At 38.8% G+C, this 24080-nt stretch overlaps 2 protein-coding genes and 1 long non-coding RNA gene across 11 annotated transcripts in view; 1 reads left to right on the forward strand and 2 right to left on the reverse strand.

The window, feature by feature from the left end:
• Positions 1–6140, reverse strand: cldn10e (claudin 10e). Its single transcript, XM_087256594.1, has 5 exons — positions 5648–6140; positions 2742–2903; positions 2579–2660; positions 2043–2156; positions 1–1120 (listed from the first exon to the last, which is right to left on the reverse strand). Exons 1-5 carry the CDS (start codon positions 5877–5879, stop codon positions 760–762), a joined length of 951 nt encoding a protein of 316 aa, XP_087112720.1. The 5' UTR covers positions 5880–6140; the 3' UTR covers positions 1–759.
• The window catches only part of LOC137490181 (uncharacterized), a 24218-nt gene continuing 3931 nt past the window's right edge, over positions 3794–24080 (forward strand). For 2 of the 6 annotated variants that reach the window (XR_015493200.1, XR_015493202.1), the window contains exons 1-5: positions 3794–4868; positions 4912–5865; positions 5969–6094; positions 17655–17687; positions 19496–19598. This is a non-coding gene — a long non-coding RNA (uncharacterized LOC137490181). Of the gene's footprint in view, positions 4869–4911; positions 5866–5968; positions 6095–6399; positions 8434–17654; positions 17688–18306; positions 18502–18581; positions 18778–19495; positions 19599–24080 lie in introns of those variants that run through there. The other 4 variants (XR_015493201.1, XR_015493205.1, XR_015493203.1 and 1 more) reach the window with 3 other exon arrangements.
• Positions 10913–24080, reverse strand: part of cldn10a (claudin 10a) — a 24926-nt gene continuing 11758 nt past the window's right edge. For 2 of the 4 annotated variants that reach the window (XM_087255123.1, XM_087255122.1), the window contains 4 exons: positions 14691–14852; positions 14526–14607; positions 13209–13313; positions 10913–13092 (listed from right to left, as the gene is read on the reverse strand). In XM_087255123.1, coding sequence (XP_087111249.1) covers positions 12951–13092; positions 13209–13313; positions 14526–14607; positions 14691–14826 — 465 coding nt within the window. In that variant the 5' untranslated portion in view covers positions 14827–14852 and the 3' untranslated portion in view covers positions 10913–12950. 4 annotated transcript variants of the gene reach the window in all.

Genomic DNA, 24080 nt, shown 5'->3' on the forward strand with positions numbered 1-24080 from the left:
GCCTTTATTAGATAGGGCAGTATTTGAGAGAGGAAGCGAAGTTGGAGAGAGAGAGAGCAGGGTAGGGTAGGGAAATGTCCTCGAGCCAGGATTCGAACTCGGGATGCCCTGACATGCTATATGTTGGCACACTAACCACTAGGCTGTTGCGCCGATGAAATTGGGTTATTTGAATCATACAGTGTAAATACAGTCCTAGACCTCGTAAAGAGTTGAGTGCTATTGAGAAGTAAAGAGACTTTCAGCCAGAACAACCAAAATGCCACCTACCTTGCCTAGACATCACAGTTTTGTATAACTTAAGACAAAGTCCCCTTAAGGCAAGTTTTTTTCACTCGGCGCTCATCTTTAAAATGGCTCTCGGGCATTTAACTTGAATGGGGAAACATCAAATTCTCCAAAATTGCTCGCCAAGCTTACGATTTAATGTCACATTGGAAATCACCAATAAAATTAAACAACAACCGTCTCATAAGTTTCATTTCTAAACTTCCAAATTATACAAAATCTGCAGAAACTGGTCTGGTCTAAGCCCCTCCCCCAGAGTATCGTCAGTCTATAGCGATCACTGATTGGCTCCTGTATTAGGAGACGGGGCTTCATTCGCCATATTGACCATTACACTTTTCCCATTCAAAACTATACAAGTAATATGTCTTGTGTATTGTATAGTCTTTGCTTTAGATGTCATCTATCAACCCATTCTGTCCGTCTCTTTCTGTTTTCCAGAACCTTTGTTTTTCCAGATCCACTGTTATTTCAGAGGTAAGAGCTCTTAATGAACTGACGTGAGGTACCTCTGGATGTTGAAGACGCCTTATTGTTGATATGTTGTCTGCTGGTTCCTGAGGATCGCGAGAAGCTCACAGACTCTGACACTTCAGATCTGACAGAGTCTCGCGGTTTATCGGAGCGTCGAGGTCTTGAGGGTCGTTCGCTTCTGGAGGCACGAGACTTCTTTGATGGGGCTTTGGACACGGCTGTTATCTCAGACTTCGAGGAGAGCGCGGACACCGCTGACGTTTTGGAGTTTGTGGAATGTTCGGAGATGATGGAAATGTTTGTGCGAGAGGAACGCAAAGCATTGGCCTCCACAACAGGAACGCTGAGAGTCGGCACACTGAGGATGAAACATAAGAAAAAGTCGATGAAAAGCAATAGTTCATTCATTCATTTTCCTTAGGTTACTCCCTTATTTATTAGGGGTCGCCACAGTGGAATGAACCACCAACTATTCCAGCATATGTTTTACGCAGCGGATGCCCTTCCAGCTGCAACCCACTATAGGGAAACACACATACACTTTCATTCACACACTACGGCCAATTTAGTTTATTCAATTCACCTATACCGCATGTCTTTGAATTGCAGGGGAAACCGGAGCAGGCAGAGGAAACCACGCCAACACGGGGAGAACATGCGAACTCCACACAGAAATGCCAACTGGCCCAGCCGGGACTCGAACCAGCGACTTTCTTGCTGTGAGGCGACAGCTAATCACTGAGCTAACTTGTCACACCCAAACTTTGCAATATTCATTAATAATGTAATACATACAGTTGAAGTCAGAATTATTAGCCCCCCTGATATATTAGACTGCTTGTTTATTTTTCCCCCAATTTCTGTTTAACGGAGAGAGAAAAAAAATCAACACATTTTTAAAAATGATCGTTTTAATAACTAATTTCTAATAACTGGTTTATTTTGTCTTTGCCATGATGACTGTAAATAATATTTTACTAGATTTTTTCAAGACACTTCTATACAGCTTAAAGTGACATTTAAAGGTTTAAAGCTTAAAGGGGCGAATAATTTTGTCTCTAAAATGGTGTTTAAAAAATGTATAACTGCTTTTATTCTAGGCGAAATAAAAATAATAGAAAAATAAGACTTTCCCCAGAAGAAAAAATATTATCAGACATACTGTGAAAATTTCCTTGCTTTGTTAAACGTCATTTGGGAAATATTTAAAAAAGAAGAAAAAAATTTAAAGGGGGCTAATAACTTCAACTGTATATTATTATTATTAGTTAAACACTTACTGAATGTAGGTCTGAGATGAGAGTCTGGAGACTGAAACTAGAAAGAAAGCCCCTCCAGTGATCTGAACAGCACATCCCGACCATCCAAGAAACAACGGAACTCCCAATTCATATCTGAAAACATGAACACCCTTTGTTAAGATTACATTTTTTGTTTTGGAGTCTGGTACTGCTCTTGTCTTGCTTTTTCCCCTCACAAACCCTGACATCTCATGAAAAGATAGAATTGTATTGACAATATTGTATTGTACACTTTCAGAAATAAAGGTATGCGAGCTGTTCCTGTGGTATCTTTTCAAAAGGTACACATTTGTACTTAAAGGGTCCATATTGGTTCCTCAGAAGTATATATTAGTACCTACAAATTTTAAGAGGAACACTTTTGGACTTTTTAGGTACTAATATTTACTCTTGAGGTATTAATATGAACCTTTTAGGCAGAAATTTGTACCTTTTGAAAAAGTACCTTGATCCCAGTGACAGCTCGCATACCTTTATTTCCGAGAGTGTATAGTAAAACTTCATGTAGGACTTACTGCAAGCCAGCAATTGTAGGGTTGTAATACTCTGTATAAATACGCTCAGCATAAACAGCATAACCAGCGGACGCCAGCAAACCTGAGACAACAACACGGTCAGTCAAATACACACACACAAACACACTGAACTCTCTTAAAATAACATTGTGAAGACTTTTACCGCCTGATACGTGACAGATGCCTGCTGCACGCACAGATCGGTTCTTCTCATTGTCGTTTCCTCCGATGTAGGTGCACTCCATCCCTACAAGGCTGAGGATAATAGCGAGAACTCCGACACCCATGCCGGCCATCAGCAGAGCTCTCACGATCTGAAGATAACCTGGGCAGTCAAGATCCAGAGCACTTATTATTAGATAAACTTTAATATTATAATCTCTTTCTCTACATTCCTCAAACACCATCCGTCTATCTATCTATCTATCTATCTATCTATCTATCTATCTATCTATCTATCTATCTATCTATCTATCTATCTATCTATCTATCCATCTATCCATCTATCTATCTATCTATCTATCTGTCTGTCTGTCTGTCTGTCTGTCTGTCTGTCCGTCCGTCCGTCCGTCCGTCCGTCCGTCCGTCTGTCCTTCTATCTATCTATCTATCTATCTGTCTGTCTGTCTGTCTGTCTGTCTGTCTGTCTGTCTGTCTGTCTGTCCGTCCGTCCGTCCGTCCGTCCGTCCGTCCGTCTGTCTGTCTGTCCGTCCGTCTGTCCCTCTATCTATCTATCTATCTATCTATCTATCTATCTATCTATCTATCTATCTATCTATCTATCTATCTATCTATCTATCTATCTGTCTGTCTGTCTGTCTGTCTGTCTGTCTGTCTGTCTGTCTGTCTGTCTCTCTGTCTGTCTGTCTGTCTGTCTGTCTGTCTGTCTGTTGGTATATCTACTTTTTTGGGCTGCACAATATTGAGGTAAAAAAAACTGACTATATATGACCTATAAGAAAAATACTTTAAAATGATTTATTATTAGTCTAAATATTAATAAAAAAAAACTATAATGAAATGTTTTTATTCAGATAATTATTTAAATTTACAGGGAAAATTACTTGAACAATTTTCTTGTGGTATTTATACACTAAAAAGTGAGTAAAACTAGTTGACTTTTAAAAAGAAAGTGAGTAAACCTATTGCCTTAAATCTATTGAGCAAAAAAACTACATACTTAAAAATAAACGTAAAAGTTCCAACACAGCAGGCGCAGGATGTCAACATGACGTCCGATTGCTGCTTTAGGCCCTACTCCAATTTCGTGGGATATTGCATTTTGTTTGGAAATGAAAATCGGATTGATTGACCATTGTCAGAACGATGTCAATGTCCAACGTTGGACAGACGTTGCATTTTGGTTACTTTCCAACACAACCTAAAAATAACAAAATATCAGCATCTATTGATGTTATAGTTTGACGTTGTGTGGACATTACCACTATGACGTCTATCAGACGTCAGATTTTAGTTGCCATACCTAACGAATAAACGTCAGTGTTTGACAACAATATGACGTTGGATTAGGATGTTGGCTCTACATTGAATTTTAGTCACTTTCCAACACAAACTTAAATCAACAATATATCAATGTCATTCGTTATTGGACATCAAAATAAAATTGTACTTAGACACTGGTGACCCTAATCTAATAATAACGTCTTATAATGTTGTGTGTCTGCTGGGGAGTTACAACAGATTTACTGACTTTTCTAAGTAATGTGAATTTGTTGGATTTAAGGCAACCCCAATGTGTTTACTCACTTTTTAAAGTAAATTACATGCTTTTTACTGTATAGTTGCTATGGTAGTACAACAACTATGGAAATATATACAAACTGAACTGGTTAGAACTGGTTTTTGCCAGAAAGGCAACTAACACAACTGACAACTTCTTGAGAAGTGTATCTCTGAATATCAAATTTAATGCAAATTGCGGGATAAACATTATGAAATAATTCAGTGGCATCATAAAAAGGCATAAGGTCTATTTAAATGTATCTATTGTAAGTTTAACATGGATATTGTAAAATTTGCTTTGTAATGAGGCAAAAGACACATGTTTATAACAAGGCAAAAAAATGCATGAACATTTGAGTATGCATCCTGATCTCACGAGGAAACGTAACCATTTTTTCTGTTTTATCAGTTTAGTAGTTAAGGCCGCAGTCACACTGGAGTTTAAGCTTGCGAAATTCTGTTGTACAGCGCAGCAACAATGGGCGGGATTAAACAAGATGATTAGACATTATAAAAAGCATGCGATTGGTCCATGTTTTAAATTTCTGTCCAGAGAGGTCATGTTTTGATTCTTGATTGGTCTCATGCAGTCAAGTGATGCGATTTCGCAGGTCAGAGTTCACCAAGCTTGAACTTTGCAACGCAGTAAACTGCGAAACTTAACGCACAAACTTGCGTTTACAGTCTGACGCATTCGTGTGCGTATGAATGGAAGTCTATGGGGAGAAAAGTCCAGTGTGACCGCAGCTTATTTCGTACAAATTAACTGAGTTTAATTGTACAATTTTCAAAAAGAGGCGTGGAACCAAACCCCACCCCTAAATCCAACAATCATTGGGGGATAAGCAAACCATACTAAATAGTATAAATGAGGTGTACGATTTCATACAATAAGTCAAAAAGTTACAAATTGCCTTGAGATAGTGCTGGAATTTGTATATTTAAAGCACGTTTATGCATCGTGTCATATCACTCAGCTCTTTCTGTGATTTTTCTGGAGTGAAAAGTTGCCAATAACTTAAGTAACTTCTTTTGTGTTCTCTTCTTATGAGGGTAAAATGAATTTCAAGCTGCGTTTTCATGTATGTTTTTGACCATGTTTATACTAACAGGGTAACACCATATCACAAAGCTCAAATCAACACAGATCTCAGACCAGTAGAGCCTCTTTGGAATGGCTAAACAGGAGATTTGCATGACAGATGTGCAATCTGCAGCCACTTTGTGATGCTACAATGCTAATATGATGATATATTGAATTATTGAATATCAACATTGATGCAAGAGAGTTAGAGGTTGTAAAACAAACGCTAGTAATGTTTATACCTTTGACAGCCCACAGCACGGGGAAATCGTAGCATCTGGTTGTGGAAGCAGAGTCGGTGAAGCATTCTCTCCACAGACTGGACCAGTGCCAGCCCACCGATATGATGTTGCTCCCACCGACCCCTCCAATAGGAGCGACCTTCCAGGCTTCCATGGCCATTGAACAGGACACAAAGATCCATCCCGTCACCGACAACAGAAACCCCCAGACCTGCATTGTACGAATGTTCATCCTTACCCAGATTTCTTCTTCTCCCCTTTTTTTTCTTTTCAAAACTTTGCTACTTATCTAAAATATACTAAAGTTTCTTTCTCTTGCAGCATCAACATGTTGGTTCGTGGTCCATGAAGCGAGACTGCTCTGCCTGGGACCGGTCAGGAAACTCACCGATCGCTCGTGTGAATCTATGACTCTCCATATTCCCAGGGCCTTGTTTTTAAGTTTCGGTAAGTCCGATGACTGCTTACCTGGCTTTCAGCTCAGATTTCATACATAAACATCCCAGGGAGGATCACACTACATGCATGCTGGGCTGACTAATATGTCTAATTTAAAATTATCTTATTTATTTTTAAGCTAAAAGGGCCCTTGTGATGATGTACACTTTAAAAGAGTGCTTATTGTGGGAATTATATACTTTAAAGGGACCTATTATGCAAAAAATCACTTTTATAAGGGGTTTTAAACACAGTTGTGTGGCAACAATGTATGAATATAGCCAGCTTCTAATGGTAAATTTTTTACACTACAGACAATTTAGCCTACCCAATTCACCTGTACTTCATGTCTTTGGACTGTGGTGGAATCCGGATTCAAACTTTGCACATGCAAACTCCACACAGAAACGCCAACCGAGCCGAGGTTCGAACCAGCAACCCAGCAATCTACTTGTTGGGAGGCGACAGCACTACCTACTGCACCACTGCATCGCCCAGCCATTGGTCTGTTCATTGGAAGTGACATACTGATATTTCCTCTGGGTTGCAGCTGGAAGGCCATCCGCTATGTAAAACATATGCCAGAATAGTTGGTGGTTCATTCCGCTGTTGCGACCCCTAATAAATAAGTAGATTTCAGTACCAATTAAATTAATGGGACAGTTCCCTCAAACACGCCACAATTGGAGTCTATAAAAATAATTTAAAGGGCACCTATGGTAAAAAATCTACTTTTCAAGCTGTTTGGACAGATCTGTGTGTTGGTATAGTGTGTAGACCGTCATACTGGGGTGATATGAACACACCCAGTCCTTTTTTTTCAATTTAACTACAAAAAAAGGGTCGGCCAATTGGAGCTGTTTTCAAATCGATCGCACCATTACGTAGGTGTGCGATCCCCCACCCACCGAGTTGATTGACAGCTGCGCGCATTAACATGTTCCGGTAGTCATGTGTATATGTCAACAAGACCAGGCAGACATACGCAAAGCAACCGGGAATAAAAGGTCTGTTCTGTTCGCTAGGATCAGCAATCATCATCAAATGTGATTAAGAAGAGTAAGTTTCACATGTTTAAAGTATTTTAAAACAGAGTATGTGTGTAATTAATTACAGCGTTTTACTTCAGCTTTACTTCATCAGCACAGCCGCGTGTCAGAACAATTATAAAAGAAGACGCTTCAATCCCGGTTTGTGGAAGTCAAATCAGGTTTATTTTGTACATTAGCATAACAGATATCCACACAGTACTTGAGGTTAGCCTTAACTAAGCTAAGCGCACTCTGTCTGTCTGCCTGCCTGCGTGCGTGTCATCTGCGGTGTGTGTGTGTGTGTGCGCGTGCGTTAACTTTGTAACGATATTGTGTGTGACTCATCAATGCAACTTCACAATACTGATTAGTAAAGGTTAGTTCTTACTGTAGTATCTCACAAACGCTACGTGAGACCTTCTTCCTTTAAGTCTGTCTGTTGTCGGACGCAGCTGAGGGAGGAGGCATGTAGAAATAGTAGGCGGGAAAGACTCGTCTTAAAAGCGCAGTACGACAAAACCACCCCTTGCTGGAAATCAGTATAAAACAGCATCTTGTAAAAGGTATAATGAAAAATCTGATGGGTATTTTGATCTGAAACTTTATATACACATTGTAGAGACGCAAAAGACTTATATTAAATCTGAAAAAAGGGGTAACCTAGGTGCCCTTTAAATGCAAACTTTGAAATATTTATAAGGTCTAGGGTGTCACAGTGGAGCCGTGGGTAGCACAATTGCCTCACAGCAAGAAGGTTGCTGGTTCGAGCCTCGACTGGGTCAGTTGGCATTTCTGTGTTGAGTTTGCATGTTCTCCCCATGTTGGCGTGGGTTTCCTCTGGGTGCTCCAGTTTCCCCCACAGTCCAAAGACATGCGCTATAGGTGAATTGGGTAAGCTAAATTGTCCATAGTGTATTTGTGTGAATAAAAGTATATGGGTGCTTGCCAGTTATGGGTTGCAGCTGGAGGGGAATCTGCTGTGTAAAACATACGCTGGATAAGTTAGCGGTTCAGTCCACTGTGGCGACCCCTGATTAGTAAAGGCACTAAGCCGAAAAGAAAATGAATGAATGAATGATCAGGTCCAGTACAATGAAACAATGAGGAATACATTTATTACAGAATTTATTGATCATTTTAGTTAATAATCATAGAGCTTCCAGTAAGTTATCACTCCTTTTTATTTGAAATACTTGTCTATAATCTGTAGCAGTTTTCTTTTAATTGTCATGAAAGTAAACTGTAAGGAACATGACTAAGCACACATCTTTTCCCCAAGGGGTTTCATAAGTTCATAAAGAGCCTTTATTTTCCCAGAAAACAGCCTCAGGGGTCATAACATTATTAATTTTGTGAAAGTGTGTGTGTGTGAGTGTGCATGTGTGTTCAAAGGACTTACTTAACACAATGCTATTAGGTGTGTGTGTGTGTGTGTGTGTGTGTGTGTGTGTGTGTGTGTGTGTGTGTGTGTGTGTGTGTGTGTGTGTGTGTGCGTTTGATGTTGATCAGCTTTTGAAGGTCTTGCTTGTTCCATCTCCTGGACAAGGTGAGAGAGCTTCTGAGAAAAAGAAGATCAGTGCTTTATTCGCGGTTTTACTAAGGGTTTGACATGATGAAGCCAGGGCAGGAGTGTCTATTTACACCATTATTGGGAGAGCATCAGCTGTTGTTTAAATGATTCTTTTAAAAAAAAACAATCATTATGGTTCTTGCTTTTTAGTCTAAAGCTGGCTCATGATGCCCTCTGGTGGTCAGTTTTAGATTCTTGAAAGCCATTGGTCTGTTTGTTGGAAATGACCCTATAGAAATGACCGAAATATCCTCTGGGTTGTGGTTGGAAGGCATCCGCTGCGTTTAACATATGCTGGAATAGTTGGGGGTTCATTCCGCTGTGGTGACTCCTGATAAATTATGGACTAAGCTGAAGGAAAATGAATGAGTAGTGTTTTATGTACTGGAAAAAGTATTATTATTTTAAACCGACCAAAATTAGGGTTTAATGTATATGTAGCTAGTGTGCGTTATCTATAGTAAATTAATCAAATTATCATTCTGTTATTTTTATGTACTTATTTTTGTCTACTTTGGATATATTTATTTCACTATATCGCAGGGAAATGTGCTGTATGAAATAAAACAATGATAATAAAAAAGTTGATTACATTCAAAGTGTTATGAAAGCTCGTTCCTTTTTAACTGATAATTTAATAACTAATTTGGAGTTTACATCTGACAATGAGTGAAAAAAAGTCAGAATTACGAGTTTGTATCACACAATAGGGAGCATGCTAAATAGGACTTTGAATTTGCCAGTAACCAGGGTTAAGCGCTTCCGCCTGGCCCGGATTGGCTAATCGGGAGGACCGGGAGAATTCCCGGTGGGCCGGTCCGTTTTTTGGCCGCGAGGGCCGGTGTCCCTAGCTCCAGAATCTGTTGCTCTCAGCAGTCACACTTTTTAAATATAATTTATTTATTTACTTGACCACAGCCTTCTTATTTATTATTTTACCGCAGCTCTGCTCTTGTTATGATAATGATAATATAACTAGATAAGTCACCTTTTAACGTATAGCTGTTGTGGTACAGTGGTTAGCACGTTAGGTTAAGACGCGGTCACCCAGGGTTCGGTCCTCGTCTATGAAGGTTTTTTTTTTTATATTTTTATTGTTAAGACATATAATACTGTAAGGGTTGTTGAACATTTGAAGTTCCAAAACAGCTGTTTTCTAAAAATAAAAAAAAAAAAAAGACATGATAGTGTAATTAGAAACTGAATTGGAAATACCTTATTTTAAGATAGTCAGTGGTGAACTGAGGTGGCCGGTCTAAGGCTTGAAACTCCAGGGCTGAAAAAGAGTCCCACTCCGGCCCTGGCTTCCGCTCAACTGTATGCCAATGCAAAAATTGGCATGTATAAAGTCTGTTTTCTTTACAAATCGGCGATCTCCACTAGCTGAGTGATATTCATTATAAAGTGGGTCTCAGATTGTACAAAAAGCACCGCATTAAATTAAATGTTTCCACGCCATGTCTTTATAATGAGAGCATTTATATACTTCAGTATATTCAATGGAGCTTCTGCGCTAGCCTGCCGATTCTTACGGTTGCGTGCGAGCAAACGGCTTTTTGTCTCGTTTTACGCTTGAGCAACTAAATGAATGCCTAAGTTTATTTAACTGAATGTATTTTAATTACATTACAACAACTAGGCTGTAAAAGGAACCGTATAAATTGGAAAAAATTCACAATAACAGGTCACCGGAAGTTTATTTGTATGGGAAAAACACTAGCCAGGCATATACCCTATTCTGAGATTAAAAAGTCGCAATGACCTTTTGTTTATTCATTTTGCGGGAACGGGCTTCCATAACATTAAACATTAATAAAACATCATTATACATTAATAAAACATTATTAGTTAATTTTCCTTCGGCTTAGTCCATTTTTTATCAATTGCAAATTGTCTGTAGTGAATGTGTGTGAATGAGTGTTTCCCAGTGATGGGTTGCAGCTGGAAGGGCATCCGCTGCATAAAACATATGCTGGATAAGTTGGCGGTTAATTTCGCTGTGGCGACCCCTGATTAATAAAGGGACCGAAAAGAAAGCGAATGAATGAATTTTGAAGAATGCTGAAAACCAACCACTGACTTACATAGTATGTTTTTCCTACCATGTAAGTTGATGGTTACAGTTTTTCAGCATTCTACAAAATATCCTCTTTTGTGTTTTACAACCACTTGAGGGAGAGTAAATAGGGATCCCTTCCCTTTAATAAAAACTCCCAAATTCTCAAGCAAAGTTCACAAATACATATTTTATTATGTCATAAAATACTTCAATAGCACTATATGTGAGGAGGAATGTGACGGGAGAAGTGGACTCTGGCAGACGCTCTGAAGACTGAGCTCCGCGTCTCCAATTTCCACTGATCAGGAGGTGAAGAGAGACTTCAGCTGCACAGGCCCATGCGAGTTTCCGACTCAATTTCCGAGCGGAGACAGTGTGTTCCTATGGTTGCTGGAGCGCAACAGTCCTCTCTCTCAGCAGTTCACCTTTCCTGGAGAGCTTTCTTTTGATAGCATTGACTAATGCTTTAAATTATTGTTTGTGGGTAAAACAAACAATCATATTCACACTGTAAAAGATGTCAGTTTTTCATATTTCGTGATTAACATTTTTATTTGATTATTTATTTTTATTGGAATATTTATGGTTTAAAATGGCTTTACAGTACCTTGATCTTTCTTTCAATAACTTTTAAACTTGTGAAGTTGTAAATTTTATCAATAGCCCCTTTCACACAGTGATACCGGTAAATATATAGAAAATTTCCGGAACGACTTTACCGGTATATTTAAAAAAGCGCTGTTCACACAGGCGAGGACGTTACGGAATTTTTCCGGAAAAGAGCATTCACACATCCATTCCAAAATACCGGTAAATTCTGACATCATTAACCAGAAATGAGCTCTAAACGGCTGCGCTTGTATTTGTAAACATTTGACTACATCACAAGCTCTGTGGATGGATCAGTATTGTGAACAACTTCGATGAAAACATATAGAGAAACACTTTCGCATGTCGAGATGTACATGATATTTGTGTGCAGGCGCTCACAGGCTGCTTCAAGGGCACACGCAAAGCTTGAAGGTAAACAAACAACGGCTTATCATAAGCATCTTATCAATAATTAATTACACGGTTGGCATTAAGATAAACATATAAACGTTAACTGACTAATTTCTAGCAGCTAAATATGTCTGGTAAAATATTTAAAGGCTTTTATTCTCATAAACCGCGCGGACGTAAATGCGTTTGACTGTTCTGATTGGCTAAAGCAGACGTCTCACGTCAGCACGTTCTAGACGTGCACGCGCTCTTTCCGGCAATCTTCTTTCTGCATTCACACAGCGCAGCATTCCGGCAAATTGCCGGTAATGTTACAACTTCTCTTTCTGGAAAATAGCCAGAACGAATTTACCGGTATTTTCAAAAAGTGCCTGTTCACACATACACACCTTTGCGGAAAATTGCCGGTAATTTTGTGGAAAGGTGTGTATGAGTGAAAGGGGCTAATAACCTTGTAATAAACTGAGAGTACATTTTCTGTTATTTTATTTCTCTATATATTATTTGACTATATGACTACAGTGTCTTCTTGTAGTCTTTGTTCAGGGTTCAGTCTCTGTTCTCCCAGTGCTTTACCCCATCAACTGGTCATAAAGGCGACATGCCAATTTTGTGTATTCACAGTAGCCAAATCAAACTGTAAATAGCAGGTTATCAACTAAATTAGTGCAGGTCAGGGTTTTAGTCTTGGATGACTTGCCCGGAGGTGTGCCAAGTGAACAGACTTTCCTCTAAAGGGACTTTGGATCAATGCTCAACACCAGTCTCCCGTCCTGTTTGTCATCAGTAGACACAAATCTGTGGATCACTTTTAATAAGTACTTATTGCGAATGCCCTTGAACAACCCACAAGGAGCACTCTTTCTTGGAGCTGAGCTCAGAGGTGCGTTGCCATCACAATTTGTCCATCATCAAACTCCGATAAATCAGCAGTATTTCACATTCTGATACCGAACATAGGACTTACTGAAAGCCAGTCCTTGGGTTATACAAATATTGTTTGGTTGCCAAACATGCTTATTGCTCCAGGCCCAAGAGGGGATCATACTGTAATGGCACATCGGTATGTAAATATAATTAACACCATTTGCCCTATGACCTAAGGCTCTCCATGCAAGGATTTGTTTGATAGCTGACTGTACACAGTGTAAATGTGTTGACCTTCACTTGTTATCGTTTCCAGCTTTACACAGGAAGTTGAAATCAGACATATGCGTTCCTGCCAAACCGTCTGCCAGAGAACATCTGATCTGAGGGGTCTTTTTGAGACTTGGTGCTTTTGTTTGTCTTTGTGATCTTGGTTCTTGTTGATATGACAGATGTGGCACCATTGTAGGAGTATTCCCTGTCAAACATCAAAATGATTGATTGATTGATTGATTGATTGATTGATTGATTGATTGATTGATTGATTGATTGATTGATTGATTGATTGACTGACATGCAAATGAAGAATCAAACCTGATGCTGAATCCCTCCGTCATGGAAAAACAAAAGATTAATCCTCCTAGAATACTCAGCACAGATCCTGCCCAGCCGATGAACAGAGCCGCGCCAAGTTCAAATCTAAAAAAAAAGAGGCAAAATAAACAAGCATTACACATGCTTGAAAGTCAACCCAGACTCATTCTGAAAATGTACCCCTATGTACATCTCTGGAGATTGCCAATATTATTTGCAGTTTTTGTTTTCGCGAATGCACCAGAGGCCGCTGTGTACGCTTAAGATCTCAAATTTCTCTCGCTAGTGCCGTTAGTGCCTGCTGTTCATGCGTAAATCCACCAGAGGTCGCTGTGTACACTTTTGGAGATCTCAAATTTCTCTCGCGAGTGCTGTTCACGCTTGCTGTTCTTGTGTAAATCCACCAGAGGCCGCTGTATACACTTTTTGAGTTCTCATATTTCTCTCAGGAGTGCCTTTTGCGCTTGCTGTTCTCGCGTAAATCCACCAGTGGCCGCTGTATACACTTTTTGAGTTCTCATATTTCTCTCAGGAGTGCCGTTCGCGCTTGTTGTTCTCGCGTAAATCCACCAGAGGCCGTTGTATACACTTTTTGAGTTCTCATATTTCTCTCAGGAGTGCCTTTCGCGCTTGCTGTTCTCGCGTAAATCCACCAGTGGCCGCTGTATACACTTTTTGAGTTCTCATATTTCTCTCAGGAGTGCTGTTCGCGCTTGCTGTTCTCGCGTAAATCCACCAGAGGCCGCTGTATACACTTTTTGAGTTCTCTTATTTCTCTCAGGAGTGCCTTTCGCGCTTGGTGTTCTCGCGTAAATCCACCAGAGGCCGCTGTATACACTTTTTGAGTTCTCATATTTCTCTCAGGAGTGCCATTTGCGTCTGCTATTCTTGTGTAAATCCACCAGAGGTTGCTGTTGACTGACTGAATGACTGCCTGATTTTTACCACGTTATTTTTTGGCTTCTGCTTTTTTGTTTTACCTGCTTTCTAAAACCATTCTCCACTGGACTCGAATCCCATCCTCGTGGTCAACTCCTCTCTGCGTCTCAAGTCCACTAACGTACATGGTGGGCTACTGGACAAACTTGTTACAGCGGGAAAGCTGTCCGTATGGAGGTAAGCGGTCAGCTGGTAAGCTTGGAAAGGAACAGCATCATATCGCCCCCTAGAGTTTGTTTTAAAAAAGGAAATGCAGCCATTTGTAGCTTTGGCTACCAAATTCGCAACCTCCAGAAATGTATGTTGGGCTACATTTTCAGAATGAGCCTGCGCTCTAGAAAGTTCAAGGAGATGTGATATTTGACTGATATTTCTTACTTCTGTTTCACAAATAAGGGGTCAAAAAACTCTGATGTGATCCGGTGTGCATAGAGGGAACAGGCAGTAATAGAGCAGATTCCTGGAAAGAGGATGAGATACGGTTACAGGAAAAGTGCTTTAAAAAAAGAAGAAAGCCTCACCTGGGTCACAGGAAACATTTACCACTCAGAATAAAGTGTAGTCCACACAGACAGGTGATGCGGGCTTTGGTGGTCTCTGATCCTCCTATTCTGGTGCACTTCATGCCCACTAGTGCCAGGCTGGCTCCAAAAAAGCCCAAACATACAGCTGAGATCATCAGGCCACGACACACTTGGATATAAGCTGCAGGAACAGGAAAGCAGAGGACAGATTTTTTGATGAGAAAGATGTAATAATAGCATAAACAGAAATCTGGTCAGACCACCGAAAATGCCTTAGCACAAAACAGTAATGCGATAACAACCATTGAGAACATCTTAGTAACCATGTATCAACATGCTGACAACCACTAAAACAATTTAGTAACCACATATCGACAAAATAACAACCACAGCACCTTAGTAACCACATATCAAGATGCTAATCATCACGCCAACAACTTAGTAATTAAATAGCAACATAAAAACAACCAATCAGTGATATTAATAACCACACATCAACATGCTAACCACTCAAACACCTTAGTAACCACATAGTGACTTAAGAACAACCAATCAGAACACCTAGTAACCACATCTACATGCTAACAACCACTCAAACAGCTTAGTAACCACAGTGACATAATGACAACCAATCAGAACACCTTAATAACCACATCAACATGCTAACCACTTAAACAGCTTAGTAACCACAGTGACACAGTAACAACCAATCAGAACACCTTAATAACCACATCAACATGCTAAAAACCAATCAAACAGCTTAGTAACCACAGTGACATAATAACAACCAATCAGAACACCTTCCTGCTAAAAACGCTGGTTGGTTGGTTTTAGCTGGTCGACCAGCCTGGTTTTAGAGGGGTTTTGGCCATTTACAAGCTGGTTTTAGCTGGTCAGACTGGAAGATGACCAGCTGAAACCAGCTTGACAATCCTAGCCAATCTGGGTGTCCAGCCAAACCCAGCTAGGTCCAGTTAATTTTCAGCTAAGTCCAGGTCATTTTCCAGCCTGACCAGCTAAGACCAGGCAAGAAATTGGAAACCAGCCTGTAAATGGCCAAAATACTTCTAAAACTGGTCGACCAGCTAAAACCAACCAACCGGCCTAGGCTTGAGCTGTTTTTTTCTGCAGGTATTAGTAACCACATCAACATGCTAACAACCACTATAGCGACATAACTACAACCCTTTAGTAACCACACATCAACATACTAACCACTCAAACACCTTAGTAACCACGTATCAACATGCTAACAACCACTCAAACAACTTGATAATCATATAGCGTCAGAATAACCAATCAGAAAACCTTAACAATACATAAAAACATTGTACTGTCTCAACACATTAGCAACCAAATATCAACATGCCAACAACAGCTCTAAACTTATTAGCAATAATAGCACGTTAGCAACATGCTAATAACTGTTAAAATCCTGGAGTTTAATTTCCATGACTAAAATAGATAACCAGGAGGCTTTCAAAGAGGGCTGAAGAGACTTTAACAACACCCTGTTCTGTGTGCCCCGAAGCACAGATTCCCAAATCAGACTCCCTGAATTTTGCATGAGAATGGCACACCCAAGAGAGACATGTAAAATGTGCAGGATTGAGGGAGATTCCCTACCCTAAAACTTCCTCCTGTGTGAAGATGTGCCATCCAGACTTAATTAAGTCGACGCACGCTTATTAAACCCTATTTTCCTACTTTCCTCGGGGTTAAACATTCCTGCAGGTTGTAACTGAAGTCATGAGCCAGGAAATACAGTTTAAGGGCCTGATTACACTTGGTATCCAGATGCAATTTTTGTTGATCTCATCACAAGTGGACAACACTAAAGACTAGCACAAACAGGGTCAGAAACATTTTGAGTTTGTCCACTTTTGATTTTTTAACCGCTTTTACTGCTTACAGCTGGTATTCAAGAGACAACAAACAAACATGTCATTATTTACTCCACATGTTTCAAACCTGTTTGACTTTCTTTCTCCTGTTAAACACAAAATAACATATACAGGAGGGAATCTAAACTGGAAACCTCTGACCATTGACTTCATTAGTATTCATAGCTTTTCTTACTTTGAATGTCAAATGGTTTCCATTTTTCAGCTTTTCTTCAAAATATCTTCTCTTGTGTTCAAAAGAAATGTTAATTTCAGGCTGAAATATCCCTTTAGTTCACACCAAGAATCTAAAGCAGGGATGTCAAATTCAATTCCTGGAGGGCCGCAGCTCTGCACAGTTTAGTTCCAACCCTAATTAAACACACCTGATCAAACTAATTGAGTCCTTTAGGCTTGTTTGAAACCTGCAGATATTTGTGTTGGAGCAGGGTTGGAACTAAACTGTGCAGGGTGTGGAGCCCTCCAGGAATTGAGGTTGACATCCCTGATCTAAAGTTTCTAATCCCCCTTAGGTGTTGTAAACCTGTTTTGACAACATTCATCCATTCATTTTCTTTTCGACTTAGTCCCTTTAGCAATCTGGGGTTGCCACAGCGGAATGAACCGCCAACTTATCCAGCATATGTTTTACACAGCGGATGCCCTTCCAACCGCAACCCATCCCTGGGAAACCCATACACCCTCATTCGCACACATACACTACACTATGGACAATTTAGCCTCTGTTTAGACAACATGGAGGAAGATTTTTTGAAGAATGCTGGAAACTGGTAGCCATTAACAACTATAATAAGAGAAACAAATACTATAAAACTCAATGGCTTTCCAACATTCTTCAAAATATCTTCCTTTGCGTTCAACAGAAGAACAAAACTCATAAAGGTTTGGAAACACTTATGGGTGAGACAATATTAAAAAATACTATGGAAGCCGATGGCTTCCGGTTCACAACATTTTTCAAAATATCTTCTTTTGCGTTCAACAGAAGTAGGAGTCCAAGGTTTAAAAAAAAATACTATGGAGGTCAATGGCTTCCATTTTCCAACATTCTTTAAAATATCCTCTCTTGTGTTTAATAGAAGGAAGAACTAATGGTTTGGAACCACTGGAGGGTGAGTATGTTTTCGTTTTAGGGTGAAATATCCCTTTAGAATTACTTGCTTTTCACTCCCCCTTAAATATTTAGGTGTTCTAAACCTGTTTAGACAACATGAAGGAAGATTCTTTTGAAGAACGTTGGAAACTATTAGCCAAGGACATGGCGCTGACTATGTTAGGGTGGGGTGGGGTGGGGGTGTGATGGATTCGCTACCAGTTTCCAACATTCTTCAAAATATCTTCTTATGTGTTCAACAGAAGAAAGAAAAAGGTTTGGAAACACTTTATTTTCAAGTAAATTTTCATTAAAATTTTCTCCCCTTAGGCATTCTAAAGCTGTATAGACAACACAAAGGAAGATTATTTAAATAATGTTGAAAACTGTTAGCCACTGACAACCATATTAAGGGAAAAAGTACTATAGAAGTCGATGGCTGCTGGTCTCCAACATTCTTCAAAATAACTTCTTTTGCATTTAATAAAAGAAGGAAACTAATAAAGGTTTTTTTTAAAGTACTATCGCTGATGGCTACCATTTTTCAACATTCTTCAAAATATCTTCTCTTGTGTTCAAGAGGGAAAAAAACTCCAAAACACCAAAAACTAAAATTACTTGCTTTTTACTCCCCTTAGGTATTTGAAACCTGCTCAGACAACATGAAGGAAGATATTTTGAAGAATGTTGGAAACTATTACATGCTATGGATGTCGATGGCTACTGGTTCAACAGAAGAACAGTTGGTAACATTTTTCCAGCATTCTTCAAAATATCTTCTTTTGTGTTCAACAGAGGAAAAGCAACTCATAAAGGTTTGGAAACACTTGAGGGTGAGTACATCATTTCGGGGTGAAATATGCCTTTAATTCCCACCCAAAAACCAAATAACTTGCTTTTCACTCCCCCTTAGGTGTTCTAAACCAGTTTAGACAACATGAAGGAAGATATTTTTGAAGAATGTTGAAAACTATTAGCCAGTGGCAACAATATTGGGTGGGGGGGTTACGATGGAAGTCGATGGCTACTGGTTTCCAACATTATTCAAATTATCTTCTTTTGTTTTCAACAGAAGAATGAAGCTCATAAAGGTTTGGGACCACTTGAATGTGAGTAAACTTTAATTTTGGGTTAAAATATCCCTTTACTTCACACCAAAGACCAAAATGACTTGCTTTTTAACCCCCTTAGGGGTTCTAAACCTGTTTAGATAACACAAAGGAAGATTATTTAAAGAATGTTGGAAACTATTACCCACTGACAACTATATTGGGGGAAAATATTATGGAAGTCAATGGCTACTGGTTTCCAACATACTTCAAAATATCTTCTTTTGCTTTCAACAGAAGAAAACTAATAAAAGTCTGAAAAATACTATGGAAGTCAATGTCTACCATTTTCCAAAATTCTTCAAAATATCTTCGTTGGTGTTCACTAATAAAGGTTTGAATCCACTAGAGGGTGCAGATGGTGAATACATTCTCAATTTTTGGATAAACTATATATTTTTAAAAGCAATAAACACAATAAACTCCTTGTTTAAAGGGTCAAGTAATCTGATTTGGCTTCTATTTATTGTGGCAAAACACCATTAGAGCAATCCAACACTATGCTACTCTTTTTTTTTTTTTTAGACATCTAAAAAATTAGACATCTGCACTCTCTGGTGAAAATACAAGAGACCAGTACATAATCAGCAATTCCTGTAAACCCTCAGAGCGTTTACTTAGACCAAAAAAGCAATGAAGTACCATCCAGTGCGAGCATTGAAGGAAAGTCCTTGCAGTTGGAGACTCCGGTTGAGTCTGTGACACATGTCTTCCACAGATTGGACCAAAAGGTGGCCGTTGTGATGACCGTTCCATCTACAGACGACACTTTCCAGTAGTCGGTGGGGAGTGTTGAGGACACCAGAATCCATCCGGAAATGGTAAGAAGAAAAGCAACGATCTCTGTTGCCATACTACCCATTTTTATCAGTTCAAATGCACAGAAAAGTCAGGAATGAGTGATTTGGTGAATCTGGACTGGAACCGTCTGCCGAAGGGTCTTTATATTCAACAGGGAGGGCTCCGGCTACTAAACTTTTTTAACAGCTGACCAATAGCCTTTTGTTTTCCCATTAACTTCCCAAACACCATACACACACACACACACACACACACCCAAACATCACTCTGCAAGAATCATTTTGAGAGATGCTGGAGGTCAGGAGGTGAGCACATTAAAGATGCATGTTATTGGAAGGGCCTGAAAAGTCAGCGACCTCCAGCGGATATTGGAGAAATGTGTTCAGATTAGGCTCGGATGTGAGAGATGCAGCTTTATAGTGTGTGTTTTTGAATAGGATTTAGGTAACACTTTACAATAACAGTACATGAATAATGATGTATTAATATGTAAACTAAACATTAGTTTATTATGAATTAATGATGAGTTAAGGTATGCACTAATCACGAATTAACTTTAACTACATGAGTCACATGAGTTCATGTGTAAATGACGGCTGCCTTAATTACTTGTTAGTACATGATTGTTTGTTAATTAATGTATTAATTACCACATTAGTTTATGCTTAATTTAACCATGATGAACTCGTGATATGTTAATGTATAATTATGTTGTGACTTTACTTGGAGGGGCACATCATCATTAACCCATTCTTAACTACTCATGAACTCCTTATGCATGTCCAATAGTGAGTTTACACTGAATAACAATAGAAAAGTGTTCTGTCAACATCAACATGAACAGGAGTTCATGAGTAGTTAAGGATGAGTTAATGATGATGTGCTCCTCCAAGTAGTCATGACAAAGTCATGTCATAGAGTTCATGTTGGTTACATTTAGCTTAAACTTAAATGTTAATTAATACATTAATTAACAACATGTACTAATTAAGGTAGTCGTTATTTACACATGAACTCATGTGACTCATGTTGTAGTTAAAGTTAATTCGTGATTAGTGCATACCTTAACTCATCGTTAATTCCTAATAATGTTTAGTTTACATATTAATACATCATCATTCATGTACTGTTATTGTAAAGTGCTTTGTTTTTACTAGTTTGGTTAATTTTTTAGTTATATTTAATTTTATTAGATGTGATTTTTCAGGTTTATTATTTTTAATAAATTTGCAAAAATTTCAAAAAAAAATTTTTTTTTACATAAGTAATGTGTAACATACAAGTTATCGTATTAATGGTCAAGGGTAAAGCAAATGATTTACAGTTGCTACTGAAATCAAACTATGTTCAGTATACGAAACAACAGTGGTCTTCCCAAAATAATTGGTTTAGGTGTAGTTGTGCCATTTCAGAAAAGATTTACTTGTTTACTTTTTGCTAATTATGAATAAACACAATTGACTAAAGTGATGATTTTATGCTGTTAAGTTGTTTACATTTTACAATGTATTTTTGTTACATAATTATTGTAGCAACCACAGCTGCCAGATTAGTAATTCTATATGTTCAACAGTTTTAAATTGTAAAAATGTAATTATTTCTTACACAACCTTTTTGTAAATTTTACATAATATTAATTTGTTTTTACATAATTATTCTGTACATAAACAGTTTTAAAGAGCCCATATTATGGGTTTTTGAAAATTCCCCTCCATGTAGTGTGTAACACAGCTCGAAGTGAAGTGAAGTATCCAGCTATGGCTTAAATCTGTTAGTGTACAGTGTTTAAAACGGTTGATTCATCTATAAAAGAGTCGACTCATAGTGCTTCAAACAAGTCGCCTTGATACCGAGTCATTAGGTGTTTCGCCATGACGTACGAACGAAACCAAGTTATTCACGTGCACGCGCAAACCCGGGAGATTTCAAACCTGAGGCCCCGCCCTCTGACGCAGAAACCCAGACACACACCCACAAACACACGCACACACACACACAAACATGCCGGTCGATTGAAGTCACACTGCAGATGGATATATTGAGCCTCTACCCAAAGATGAAACCTCAGCATTATAGCCAAGCAGTTGGAAACTACTGGAAACTTCTGGAAGCTACATGCTACAAAGAATACTTCATCAGCGTTTGTTAAAGGAAGGATCAGTAAAGAGTAACTTACTGATGGACGTCAGGATGGATTTTTCTTCCTCCATTTCTCAAGTGTAAGTACATGCGATTAAAGTTGTTGCCTCGTTTACTCGAGCTTGCAAATGTATTTAGTTGTGATTTGTTACTTGTAACCGCGTGTACTGTATCAGGTTAACTGGCTATATTCTCTTATCGCGTGCAAAGTCACGTTAAAAACGCGACGCGTGCTGCTTTGTTAACGGAACTCCGTGGACGAGGAGTAGTGTGTGTGTCTGTTTGTGCATGTGCGCGCGCTGTCGTCCGGAGGTGTGTGTGTGTGTGTGTGTGTGCGTGCGTGCGCGCGTGCGCGCGTTGTTGTCCGGAGCAGGGTTAAGTGCGTGTGTGTGTGTGTGTGTGTGTGCAATATGTGTGTGTGTGTCTGTGAAAAGAGCAGAGTGAGAAGCTAGGAGATCTCCTCAACTGTTTTTGGAGTTTTTGCTCAATAAAATAGTTAGTCGTCTGAATTTTCAAGTCCATAGTCTGTATTTACATTGACCCACTGGCAGCTAAAATCCACGCCTACACTATCGAGCGTGTATGAACTGTGATTACTTTTATATTGCTGATTAGTTGTTTGGCTTTTCACTCTCTGATTGAAGGCAGTCGACCAATCGCAACAGGCTGTCATTGGTCCAATCAGCGCAGATTAGCTTCGCGCTAAGGAGGGGTTTGGAAACAAATGAATCACTGGACGATTCATACAGGAGTCGCTGGGATAATTAGGTAAAAATAAATGCAGATTATAAGACCATGAAAGTGTTTTTTTGACCTTGCATGCATATTAAACTGTTGTTGGAGACCTTTACAACCAAGATATGACCCTATTTCATGTATGATATGGGCTCTTTAAATTGTAAACCGGTTTACAATTTTATTGTATTTTTTACAAAATTATTCTGGCAACCACAGCTGTCAAATTTTTTTTGTAAAAACAACAAGATTTTTTTGTTAAAATACAAAAAATTAATTATTTCTTACACAAAATTTCTGTAAATTTTACATATTATTAAATAGTTATTTACATAATTATTCTGTACATAAACAGTTTTAAATTGTAAACAGGTTTACAATTTTATTGTATTTTTTACAAAATTATTCTGGCAACCACAGCTGCCAAATTTTTTTTGTAAAAACAACAGAATTTTTTTTACAGTGTAGTCATTATGGGGTATTGTGTGTAGAAGTTTGAGAAAATAAATGCATTTAATTTATTTTGGAAGAAGGCTATAACATAAAAAAATGTGGAAAATGGGAAGCGCTATATGAAAACTTTGACCATGAGCGTTGGTCCTTCTGTCTATTGGCGAGGCCAGTTTTATGGGCTGGCGGGAATGCCTGAGGATGACATCCAGGGCTAATCAAGACTCGGGTGAGGGTGATCAGAGAGATCGGAGTGACTGTGAGATAAAATAAGACTAAGCTGTTTACATCAGTTGCTTTTTGAGTGTTCATTTCATGATCCCGTTTTACATGTTATAGCACTTCAACCCATTCATCACCACGCTATATGCATTTCCTCCGGAGTTCATGTAATTTCGGGTGTTTCATTTTTAATTTGTTGACTTTAACTGCAGTTTGGCACTTTCACTTTCATTCACGAACGTTTCATGCATGCTCTCCGTGACAAACGAGATAATGGATGCAACTATGAACTGCTGGAATAAAGTTTTAATGAAAGTTCATACCGCATCCTGAATGGAAGAAAAAAAAACTCTGCATTCCACGATGCAGGTGTCTGTGGTCTGTACTGACTGGGTAGGTGCAATTTGCAAAGTGTGTCAAACAGCCGCGTGCACAGACTATCCTGTCGCAAAACGCGGTGAAAAGTCCTACATAAGGTGTTTACATGTCAGTAATGCACTTCAATAATGCGACTAATATCGGCATACTCCACACGTCTTAATTCGATTACTCTTTAGTTCGATTATGACCTTAATCTGATTAAATTAATCAAAAGTAGCTGTTTACATGGTTAACTCTTAATCAGAGTGTTGTCTTTATAGCATTAAAATTAAATTATTGGTGTCCATGTAAACGTAGTCACTGAGAGAGCCAGGCCTGGCAGTTACAATTAACTGAAGTATAAGATAACTTAGGCCTATAATTTATTGAAAGCAACAAAAATGGTTTTAGTTTTAGTCCTGACTATAACCCAATTTGATCCAAAGTTGATCTAAAATTCTAATTTGTGACTTTTGTTGCCATCTAGAGGAAAGAATTTTGATAGACTGTGACTTTTTTGATATAAATATTATATTATGTACACTGTAAAAAATATCTGTAAATTACCCGTATTTTGAGATTCATGTTTTTTTATG

The sequence above is a fragment of the Danio rerio genome, chromosome 6 (genome assembly GCF_052040795.2).
Source record: "Danio rerio strain M-AB ecotype USA chromosome 6, GRCz13ab, whole genome shotgun sequence".
NCBI classification, from domain to species: Eukaryota; Metazoa; Chordata; class Actinopteri; order Cypriniformes; family Danionidae; genus Danio; species Danio rerio.